Raw genomic sequence first — 12187 nt, forward strand, 5'->3', positions numbered from 1 at the left:
TCAGAAGAATACACTATCTGTGGAAGCTATAGCCTTATGAAATGTATTTCTTACATAATAAGACTTGAAAGTCAAAATTATTTCTTGATCCATGGGCTGCAGAATGGATGTTGTGTTAGCAGGCATGAAAACAACATTCAATTCCTGTACATCTCCAGTTCTGATGTACAGGAGCTCTCCATCATTTAGCACTTGGCTGACCAGGTGCATTGTCAATGAGCAGTATTATTTTGAAAGGAATCTCTTTTTTCTGAGCAGTAGGTCTCAACAGTGGGCTTAAAATGTTCAATAAACCATGCTATAAACAGATGCGCTGTCATCCAGGCTTTGTTGTTCCATTTATAGAGCACAAGCAGAGTAGATTTAGAATAATTCTTAAGGGCCCTAGGATTTTCAGAATGGTAAATGAGCATTGGCTCCCAGTTAAAATCACCAGCTGCATTCATCCCTAACAAGAGAGTCATTCAGTCTTTTGAAATTTTGAAGCCAGGCATTGACTTCTCTCTAGCTATGAAAGTCCTAGATGGCATCTTCTTCAAATAGAAGGCTGTCGGTGGCTCATGCATGTAATCCCAGCACTTTGGGAGGCCGAGGCAGGTGGATCACAAGGTCAGGAGATTCAGACCATCCTGGCCAACATGGTGAAACCCCATCTCTACTAAAATACAAAAAAATTAGCCAGGCATGGTGGTGCGCACCTGTAGTCCCAGCTACTCGGGAGGCTGAGGCAGGGGAATTGCTTGAACCTGGGTGGTGGAGGAGGTTGCAGTGAGCTGAGATGGTGCCACTGTACTCCAGCCTGGTGACAGAGCAAGACTCTGTCTCAAAAAAAAAAAAAAGGCTGTTTTTTCTACCTTTAAAATCTGTTGTTTAGTGTAGCCACCTTCATCAATTAGCTTAGCTAGATCCTCTGGATAACATGCTATAGCTTCCACACCAGCACTTGCTGCTTCACCTTGTACTTTTATGTTATAGAAATGGCCTCTTTCCTTAAACGTCATAAGCCAACCTCTGCTTGCTTGTACTTTTCTTCTGCAGCTTCCTCAACTCTCTCAGCCTTCATAGAATTGAAGAGGGTCAGGGCCTTGCTCTGGATTAGGCTTTGGCTTAAGGGAATGTTGTGGCTGGTTTGATCTTCTGTCCAGATCTACCTACCTTCTATGGTAGGTGGATGCCAAGGACGATGCTAAACATCCTACAATGCACAGGACGGCTCCCTACAATAAAGACTTACTCAAACTTTCTCCATGTCGGCAATAAGGCTGTTTCATTTTCTTATTCATGTATTCATGGAAGCAGCCCTTCTAATTTCCTGCAGGAACTTTTCCTTTGCGTTCACAGTTTCGCTAATTATTTGATTCAAAAGACTTAGCTTTAGGGCTGTCTCAGCTTCCAACATGCCTTCCTCACTAAGCTTTTAATCATTCCTAGCTTTTGATTTAAAGTGAGAGACACAACTCTTCATTTCACTTGAACACTTAGAGGACATCATAGAGCTATTAACTGGCCTAATTTCAATATTGGTGGGTCTCAGGGAATAGGGGCACTCAAGGAGAGGGAGATAGACAAGGAATGGCCAGTTGGTGTAGCAGTCAGAACACACACAACATTTATCAATTAAGTTCTCCATTTTATGTGTGCGTGGTTCATGGCGCCCCAAAACAAGTACAATAGTGACATCAAAGATCACTGATCACAGATCACCATAACAGATGTAACAATAATGAAAACGTTTGAAATATTGTGAGAATTACCAAAATGTGACGCAGAGACATGAAGTGAGCACGTATTATTGGAAAAATGGTGCTGTTAGGCTTACTCAACACAGGGTTACCAAAAACCTTTCATTTGTAAAAAAAAAAAAAAAATCTGTAAAGCACACTAAAGCAAGACACAATAAAACTAGGTGTACCTGTAACTTATAACCAGCTTCCTTCTTTTAGTATTGGCATGATTTTTTTATCATTTTATTTTTAACTGCTCTCTATGTAAAAAGCATGTAATTGTGATTTTTAAACCCTATCTGACAATCTTTTCTTTCAAGTAGAGGATTTAATCCATTTGCATTTTTTCTTTCTTTTTCTTAGTGAAATATAATTCACACACCATAAAATGCATTCTTTTAATGTATACAATTCAGTGATTTTAGTGTATTCGCAAAGTTGTACAAGTATCATCACTGTCTAATTCCAGAACACTTTCATCATTCCCAAGCAGCCCTTAAAAGTCACTCCCCATTGCCCACCCCACCCCAGCTTCTGGCAACCTCTAATGTACTTTTCTGTCTCTGTGGATTTACCTATTCTGGACATTTCATATAAATGGAATTATATGTGTGTCTTTTGTGTCTGGCTACTTCCACTTAACATAAAATTTTCAAAGTTCATCCATGTTTTAGCATACATCAATACTTTATTCCTTTTGGCCAAATACTATTTCATGGTATGAATATACCACATCTTGTTTATCCATTCAACAATTGATAGATGAACTGGGACTATTATGAACATTTCCACTTTGGGACTATTATGTTTCCATTTTTTAGCTATTATGAATTATGCTGCTTTGAACATTTGTGTATAAGTTTTTGTGTGAACACGTTGTCAATTCTCTTGGGCATATACCTTGGAGAGAAATTGCCAAGTCATGTAGGAACTCTATATTTAACTTTTTGAGGAACTGCCAAACTGTTTTCCAAAGTGGTTGCACCATTTTCCATTTCTACCAGCAGTGTATGAGGATTACAATTTCTCCATATTCTTTTCTATGCTTGTTATTGTTCATCATTTTTATTATAACCATCCTAGTGGATGCGAAGTGCTATCTCATTGTAGTTTACATTTGCATTTCTCTAATGACGAATCGTGTTAAGCATATTTTTATGTGTTTACTGTGTAACAAATCATAGTGACTTAATGCAACAGCCATTTTCTTGCTTATGATTGGCAATTCTGGCAGGGTTTAGTAGAGACAGCTCATCTCTGCCCCACATGTTATTGGCTGTTGTGGCTCAGGTGGGCCTAGAAGATCCGAGATGGCCTCACTCACATCTTGGCGCTGGCTGTCAGCTGGGGCATTGTGATTGTCCATGGTCCCTCCCCTCATATGAGTTCTTGTCATTCCGTAGTCTCTGCCAAACTTCCTTACATGGTGGCATAGTACTCCAAACAGCGAAGGTAGAAGCTGCCAAGCCTCTTAGGATGTAACCTGGCTCAACATCACTTCCACCATGTTTTGTTATTCAAAGCAAGTCACAAGGCCAGCCTGATTCAAGGGGAGGGGAAAGGGGAAAAAGACTCCACTCCTTAATAGGAGGAATTGTTAGTAGCAGCAGTCTTTGCAGATAATCTACCATAAGCATTTAGAACAATGTTTGACCCATATTAAGACCACATTGAGAAGTGAAGATACCTAAGACCCATTCTTACCATCCCAGTACCTACCAAAATTCATCATCAGGGTCAGCACTGGCCCAACCCAGGTTTTACCACTTGGTCACCTGTTGTGGTCTGCCTCTATGCTATGCCCTGTGGGCTTTCTGGGTATGATGTCTACAGGGATCTCCTACCAGACTCCAAGACATTATCATCTCTCCTTGAACTACTGCAACAGCTCCCTCTTTCTTGTACCACCTGGTCCTTTCTCTACACAGTAGCCAGTATAATCTTGTTAAAATGTAAATCTGATCATATAACTCCAGTGGCTTCCCAAGATGCTCATAATAAAATCCAAATTTCATGCCATGATCTGGCTCGTAATGACCTCTCCACCCTTGTCTTCTTCCATTCTGTCCTGGCTCATTCCAGTCCCAGCATCCTTGGCTTCCTTGCTGTCTCTCAAACACAGCAAACTCACTCTGGCCTCTGGCCCGTTATACCTGATGTTTCATCCCCAACAATACTCTTCTCCAAAATTTTGCATGGCTGGCCTCTTCACATCATTCAAGTCACTTCTCAAAGTCACTTGATCTTCCCAAACACACGGAGTGTCTAGCACATGACAGGGACTCAATAAATGTGTGTTGAGTAAATGAGAGAATCTTAGGATCAACCTGTGATCCTGTGACAAGACAAATGGGAAGACCAGCCCCAGTAATGTTGAAAGCAATGCCCTTGCCTAGACATCTCAATTCTGGTGTTCTATCTTCTCACTTGTTTTCACAGCTATACTTCAGTATTTTAGTAAAGGGAACTTGCATACTGAGAGGGACAGGTTGGGGACAACTGATGAGGCAACTGTAAGATGCAGATGGAAAAGGGCTATAATTGGCTCTCATTCTGGAATCCAGGGCCAATGAAGACAATCTGAGGGTGACAGAGCTCCCATTTTTGTCTTGTGTATACTCTGTGTACCACCTTCCTGCCCAGAGACATCATGAGTATGAGGAAATAGGGAGAGGTAAGCATAAGAGGCAAGAGAGAAAACAATCTAATGTTATTGTATATCTGCTACATGCTGAGAAGGTATTATTCCTCATTTCATAGATATGAAAACTGTCCCCTGAGTGGACATTGTCTGCCAACGCCAGGTGGGCATGCCAGCAGGAAGTTTGCTTCAACAGATACCCTTGGGTTTCTCTTCTTCCCAGCCTCTTGCTTAAAGAAGCCTAGCATGGATTGTGTGATGGTGATCCATCCCTGTGCAGAGTCATTGAGATGTTTGCTTTTCCCCCACAGTGGTGTCCTGTGGCCATCCGGGCTCCCCGCCTCACTCCCAGATGTCTGGAGACAGTTATACTGTGGGAGCAGTGGTGCGGTACAGCTGCATCGGCAAGCGTACTCTGGTGGGAAACAGCACCCGCATGTGTGGGCTGGATGGACACTGGACTGGCTCCCTCCCTCACTGCTCAGGTATGGTGCATGGCATTGAGGAAAGAGCTCCAGTGGAATGCTTGACTGATGGGAGGTAGACGAGCCCCCAAGGAGTGAGTGTGATTGATGGATGGGAGGGAATCAGACCTTGGAACCCTTATATCTACCCTAACAGGTAGAAAGCACAGCAAGACAAGGTCCCAATGGAGCTTCAGCTTCTGGTGGACTGAGCCCCGCCTTACCCCCTCAGTCAGCCCTGACCATGCCCAGGGATTGCAAAACTAGGAAGGGCACAACTTTTTAGGTCAACCTATGGCCAGAGTCCTGTCCAGACACTTGATTTTATGAGTTCCTGGGGACAGTTCAAGTCTTCCTGTTGATCAGCTCAGGTCCAAGCCCACTCCTGTGTTCTTTTCTTCTCTGTTTCAGACTCGTGCTCAGGTCCAAGCCCACTCCTGTGTTCTTTTCTTCTCTGTTTCAGACTCATAGGCCCCAGCCTCCTTCCTTTTCTTATCACTGCCCCTCAACTTGTCCTATGTCCTGGCTACCTAGTGGGGTACAGTCTTCTTCTCTACTGCCTTGAAACACCAGTCCTCAGACTTTTCCTGTTAAGTTCCTTTTACTGCTAATGAGGACACTGACAGATGCTATCAAAATCGCAAATGTAGAGAACTGCCAAAGGTCCTATGTCCACAGTATCCAAACCAGAAATGAATGTGTAATGCCATATAGCAGAACAAAATTTTGCAAGTGAATTGTCCTGCCAATAGCAGAAACCACCAAGCTAAAATATTAGCACCTTGCAGCTTTGTCTTCTTTGAGGGGGACCTGCCTGGCCCTAGGAAGGGATTCCATGTTGCCTGCAAGAGGGAGCTGCTTGTGCAGCTTGATGTTCCTCGGAGGGCCCACCTTGGCATTGAAATTAACCCGTAACCCTTCCCATGCCAGATCCCTTCAGAGGAAAGGATCATGACCTCCTCCTAATACAGAAGCCTTCTCCTTGATGTGGGACCTTACCCATAAGATGTGCCACTGTTCTTGCAGTTTGACATTCCCAGATGAGCCTGCCTCCCAAAAGTTAGGTCACTGCCAGAATATTTAATGAGATATTCATTAGATCTCTCCAGAAAGAAAAGAGTCCCAAAGCCACTATTTCAAAGGGCTGTTGGTTGCCCAGGAAATCCCAGACACATCACTCTATATGACCACCCAGGACTTTGGCCTCTCACCCCTATTAATCTCATTAAACACCTAATTAAGGAACTGGGCAGGACTATATAGGAGCCATGATGACTCATTTATCTGGGCTAGAGGAAGGCCTATTAACTGTGCCCTGGCTTCTTTCTGTTTGGACATCTGGTAGAAGTGATAGGCAATACAGCATGAGAGGACAAGGGTCATGTACATTGCCTCTCCAGCCTCCCTGGAGCTCTCTGAAAACAGAATTAGAAGGAATTCAATGTACACAAAGGCTAGACAATGAGTGAACCTTAAATCCCTTGGATGAGAACATAAGGGATGAGAAGAATAGGCAATTAGGAAGTAACATTAGGTATATACCACAGATATAGAGATAGTTCCTCCCTTCCTGAAACAATGTCGTCTTTTGCAGTGGCATCTCCTGCCAGTCCTATGAAATACACATTCATGAATTCCAGGTCAAAGTTTTTAGTCTCATTGTGTGCAAGCAGTGGACCCAACTGTTGTACAACAAAACCTCTTAAGTCCTTGAGTCATACACCACTGGGCCACCAAGGCTATGGAGAGATTTCTGGAGTTTGAGACCTACTTCAAGAAGTTCACCACCCACATCTCCACTGTCATTCTCTTTACCTCTTCAGTAAATAGTTGCCATCTATCTACTCTGCCCCCATGGTGCAATATCCTGTCCAGACTCCCTTCTATCACTGAACTAGAAGCCTCCAATACTGTAGTGGGGGCCATTCTTTCAGAAAAAGCCCCTAGGATTGAACACCATTGTATTAGCCTGTTCTCATACTGCCAAAAGACATACCTGAGCCTGGTAATTTATAAACAACAGAGGTTTGATCAACTCACGGTTCTGCAGGCTGTACAGGCTTTTGCCTCTGGGAAGGTCTCAGGAAACTTACAATCATGGCAGAAGGGGAAGCAGGCACATCTTCACACGGCTGGCAGGAGAGGGAGAGCAAAGTGCAACACACTTTCAAACAACCAGATCTCATGAGAACTCACTCACTATCACGAGAACAGCAAGGGGGAAATCCACCTCATGATCCAATTACCTCTTACCAGGTCTTTTCCCCAACTTGGGGATTACAATTCAACATGAGATTTGAATGGGGACACAGAGCCAAACCACGTTAACCATCTTGTGCCTATTTTACAATACTGCTAGCTCCAGTTGAGGTCAGCTAGCCAGTGTGTGGGTTAGAGCTGCTCACCATCAAGATTGTTTCCAGGGAGACCCAGTTCTGCCTGTTGTGTGAATTACATCCTGGCAACCTTCAAAAGATAAGAAAACCTAGCCAAATGCGATGAGCTCTCTTTTATTAATGTTTACATTGAAGGTTGAAAATGAATCCCTCTTCCACGGTGGGAAACAGAATGGAGAACATGTGGTTAGGTAGTGTCTCACAGTCTGAGTCGAGACTAGGAAAGGGAATAATCCCAAGGTTGAGAAGTGGAAAAGACATACATGGCAAGTGGTGGGATACACATGACTTAAACATTTATTGGCTCCAGACAACTAGATGTGGTCACTCAGATGTTACCATTTGATGCCCACACATGGTTACATGAGGAGATAGATTCCATGATAGTTGTAACTTTATCTTTTCATGCAGTTGTCATTTATTCGATAATTGTTCTCCTCTTTCCTCATGTTTACCATGGCCTGGTCTGATCTAAGAACATCTCCTACACATTTCTGTATCATGAAATGTGTTGGCCCTGCAGGGGACCATAGATCTTGTGGCTTTGTCTCCTGTTCTCTACCCTTCTTCGCCCCTTGGGTCCTTGGAGGTCTCTTGAGTGGGTTTGCACAATACCAGAAGCCAGAGAAATGTAGGAATGTAGCAAGAGGAAGGGGGTGAAGCAAAAATGAAATGAGAGGGTCTGAGATGTTTATTCTAGAGCTCACTTGTGTGGCATAATTTGTGAGTAGGGAATCCTTAATGAAAGGCCCAGCATCGATCACCTTGAATATTTATCATTTCTTTGTGGTGAGAACATTTAAAATTCTCTCCTACAGCTACTTGGAAATATACAATACATGCATCAAAACATCACCTCCTACCCCATAAATATGTACAATGATTATTTGTCAATTGAAGATAAAATGAAACTTTTTAAAAAGTAATAAATAAATAAATAAATAAATGCTCAAGATCAAGATTCAAGCTAGGCGGTTAAGAAATGAAGCTATGCTAAGCAGTTTGGACTTTATCCTATGGCACTGGGGAGCCAGTAAAGATGTTTCTGCAGGAAAAAATTTTTTGAAAAAAAAAAAAGGTCAGATGGTTAGTGATTGTTAAGATTAGAGGACAAAGTAGAAGATGGATTAGAGGGAGAGTTTACAAGGAGGGGACATTAGTCGGGAGGCTCTTGCAAGAGTTCAGGCAAAAGGATGTTGAATGTCTAAGCTAAGACAGTGGCACAGGAGAGGAGATGGGACTACAGAATCAGCAGGTGTTTGTAGAGAAGAGGGGAAGGGGAGAAGGAGGACCTGTGGCCAGTTTGGATCACTGAAATTCCAGACTGGCACGGGCCACAGAGCCTTTCCTCTGCCTTCTTGCTTCCCTTCCCTGTGTGGTTCCCAGGGACTTACCCATGGCCTCAGATCTTTGTGTTCTTCCACCATTGCATATGGAGGCAGGAGCATGTGCAGGTAACTTGTGCTAGGCCTCATTCGTGGGACCCACTGCATCCCCTTAGTCATATCCCAGTATCTTTCTCCCCTGCTTCTCCACTCCCTTTTCTTCCCTGAAAAACAATGGATTTGTGTGGTTCTGGTCCATAGGAACCAGCGTGGGAGTTTGCGGTGACCCTGGGATCCCGGCTCATGGCATCCGTTTGGGGGACAGCTTTGATCCAGGCACTGTGATGCGCTTCAGCTGTGAAGCTGGCCACGTGCTCCGGGGATCGTCAGAGCGCACCTGTCAAGCCAATGGCTCGTGGAGCGGCTCGCAGCCTGAGTGTGGAGGTAATGTATGTGACCATTCTGCTTCTCCCCTTTGCCCAGCCCCAGAACTCGCCCCTGCTCCTGCTCTTATTCCCATGCACCTGCGCTCACAGAAAAAAACCGTGGCCTCATTTGAACCCTCAGCCTGGCTGATAGGACTGCAACAGATAATTCATGTGCATTTTCATTAGTAATCAAAAGACAAACATATTCCCACTCTCACCTCAAAAGGGAAGAAATCAAAAAAGACTGAATTTGACCCACTATTTCATTCATTTCCCATATAGTTTCATTCAGCATCTATGTGCCAAGTGCTGTGGAATGTGCTGGGGACACAATGGTGACCAAGACGGACACTGCCATGGTCTGGATATTTGTGACCTCCCAAAAATCATATGTTGAAACCTGGTCACCCAGTGATAGTTTTAGGAAGTGGGGTCTTGGGAAGTTGTTAGGTCATGGAATGGGATTAATGCTCTTATTGAGAAAAGAAAATACCTTAGAACGCTCCCTTTCCCTTGTGCCATGTGAAGACACAGCAAGAAGGCACCATGTCCAAGCCTGAACAGACGGAGACACACATCTTGATCTCCTGGGGCTTACAGTCTAAGGGAAGAGACTACGTGAAACAAATATTCAATGTGCCAAAAGATATACAAATCCAATTTTAGAAAACTCTCAAAGTAATCTAGGACCTCAGTGATGTTGCCTGAGGTAGCACCAATGGGAGAAATTATCATTTTTCCATATATTCCTAAGTTTCTGGGGGAAAGGTATATTTTTTAAATCTCTCTTTCCTCTTGCAGCTGGTCCCCAAATCTCTCTGTCTCTCTCTTTCTAAAATACAGCCTGCATAGTACTCTCCTAGGCAGGAAGCAGGCTTAACAGATGAGAGTAAGGTTGAGTGAGAAGATCTGGAAGAGGAAGGAGATAATCATTTAGCAAGATACAAGTGGAATGGAATTGGGAAGTGTGTAATGGCCAGGCAGCACTGAGCGCTCACTTAAGGTGGGGGGATCATTAATTTAAAGTGAGAGCAGTCAGCATGGGACCATGTTTTTGTTCAAACTCATTTTGCTACCTAGTTGTGGGCACAGAGCAGACAGTGCATTGGGTACAGAGCTGGAGATTTGACAGGCAACTAAGACATTGGCAGAAGCGGCAAGGGAAAAGAGGGTGAATGTGAGGCAGAGATTATATATATATATTTTTTTATATATTTATATATATATGTATATATATATATATAAATGCACAGTGGTCAAGTCAGGGCATTTACAGTGTCCATCACCCAAGTACAATACATTTTTGACTATAGTCTCCCTACTCTGCTATCAAGCATTGAACTTATTTTTTTTTTCTAACTGCGTGTCCATGCCCTTTAACCCACTTCTCTTCATCCTCCCCCTCCCCTGACTCACCCTTCCCAGGCTCTATTATCTGTTTTTCCACTCTCTACCTCCACGTGATCCCAATGTATTTTCAATTTAAGAAGTTATTTTGCCAGCTCTAACTCTAAAAGTCTAGAATCAATGACCAGATCAGTGGCAATGAGTACTCTTAGTGCCTGGATTGTGGTCCATTCTCCATTAAAAGAAACTAGACTCTTTGGAGAAATGGCTAATTCCCGGGCTGGTGCAGGAAATATACAAGACAAATATGGAACATCTTGTCACTACAGCGAGGATTCCACCAAAGATAACTGAGGTCATGTTAACGGGACTCAGGAGCCAACTAGAAGAGGCTCCTATTGGCTAAAGATGGAGAATCTGAGCATCAATAAGAATAATAATGGCAATGGATGGGAACATAAAAAATATCTTTAGATCCATGAGTTCAAAATGATTCTTAAATAAACACATTGGTCACCTTTGGAGTTTGCTAGGAAACCAACTCATTATTCTGACATTTGATTTAAAATAAAAACCACACACAAAAAATCAAGCATTATCTGGCGTTCCTATATGAACAGTATTTCAGGGTAAGCAAATATTTGGTGATAGAAAATGTCTTTCTTAAAGAACTCTAGCTAATGCAGAAAGAATGATAGAATTAGAATATCACCACTTTCCAATCCCTAATGAAATAATGAATCTGGTCAATGACTGCTAAAACTATTAAATGAAAAACTTCATAATGGAAACTTCATAATGCCACATTAGGCAGGCATGCCCGAAATCACTGATGAGCCTCAACATCATGAACAAGAAAACACCCAGACATTCTTTGCTTCTTATCCAATGCAATAGGAGGGGCCCAAAACCACCTATGAATACCATTGCCAAAAGGCGGAACTTGATTACAGGAAGGAACTACAGGGGATAGAGGAATATGTTAAACTATATCTCATTGATGCAGTTAGCAAAATCCAGAAAGTGTGAAGTTCTATAGGACAGATGTTCTGGTTTCTGTAACAAATAAATTATAGAAGCAGAAATAATCATCTCTGGGTTCAAAGTCTTAGAGATGTGTCAACCAAATGTCATGTGTGGACCCTATTTGGATCCTGATTCAAACAAATCAACTGTTAAAAAAAGAGAAAAACAACTGAGGAAAATCAAGCACTGATTGGATATTTGGTGATATTAAGCAATTGTGTTTGAAATTTTAAGGACGATAATAGAATAGATCATCTTTTTTCTTTAAAAAACTGGAATTTGCTCAGAAATTTCAAAAGATTCATAGGGGTCTCTCCTTCCTGTCTAGGGGTGAGACAATTCGATACAAAAGCAGCATGAGAGGCATTTCTATCCACGGGGTCCCGAGGTAGCATGTGGCTTCCACTCTGGTCAGTTATCAGTCCCCCAGGTGATACCCACCATTGTTCTAGTGAATAATGTGTATTTTTGTCTTCCTAGTGATCTCTTGTGGGAACCCTGGGACTCCAAGTAATGCCCGAGTTGTGTTCAGTGATGGCCTGGTTTTCTCCAGCTCTATCGTCTATGAGTGTCGGGAAGGATACTACGCCACAGGCCTGCTCAGCCGTCACTGCTCGGTCAATGGTACCTGGACAGGCAGTGACCCTGAGTGCCTCGGTGAGAGTTTAGGCCCTACGGGCTCCATGGCCAACAGTGGCCCAGATCCTGCATGCCAGAGGAGAAGGCTATCCATGGAAGATGGTGCAGAATGGTTGGGATGGTGGGACTTGAACCTGAACGAGAATCATATGAATAGCCTCTGTTGAGCATATGCTGTGTGGCAGCCACTGAGCGAA

At 43.1% G+C, this 12187-nt stretch overlaps 1 protein-coding gene across 5 annotated transcripts in view; it reads left to right on the plus strand.

Moving 5' to 3' along the window:
- The window catches only part of CSMD2 (CUB and Sushi multiple domains 2), a 643453-nt gene that overhangs the window by 602777 nt on the left and 28489 nt on the right, over nucleotides 1-12187 (plus strand). For 4 of the 5 annotated variants that reach the window (XM_034960731.3, XM_034960735.3, XM_063593001.1 and 1 more), the window contains exons 56-58: nucleotides 4677-4850; nucleotides 8812-8994; nucleotides 11832-12008. In XM_034960731.3, the coding sequence (XP_034816622.3) occupies nucleotides 4677-4850; nucleotides 8812-8994; nucleotides 11832-12008 (534 nt within the window). Of the gene's footprint in view, nucleotides 1-4676; nucleotides 4851-8811; nucleotides 9000-11831; nucleotides 12009-12187 lie in introns of those variants that run through there. The other variant, XM_055095664.2, reaches the window with a different exon arrangement.

This window comes from Pan paniscus, chromosome 1 (genome assembly GCF_029289425.2).
Source record: "Pan paniscus chromosome 1, NHGRI_mPanPan1-v2.0_pri, whole genome shotgun sequence".
Taxonomy (NCBI): Eukaryota; Metazoa; Chordata; class Mammalia; order Primates; family Hominidae; genus Pan; species Pan paniscus.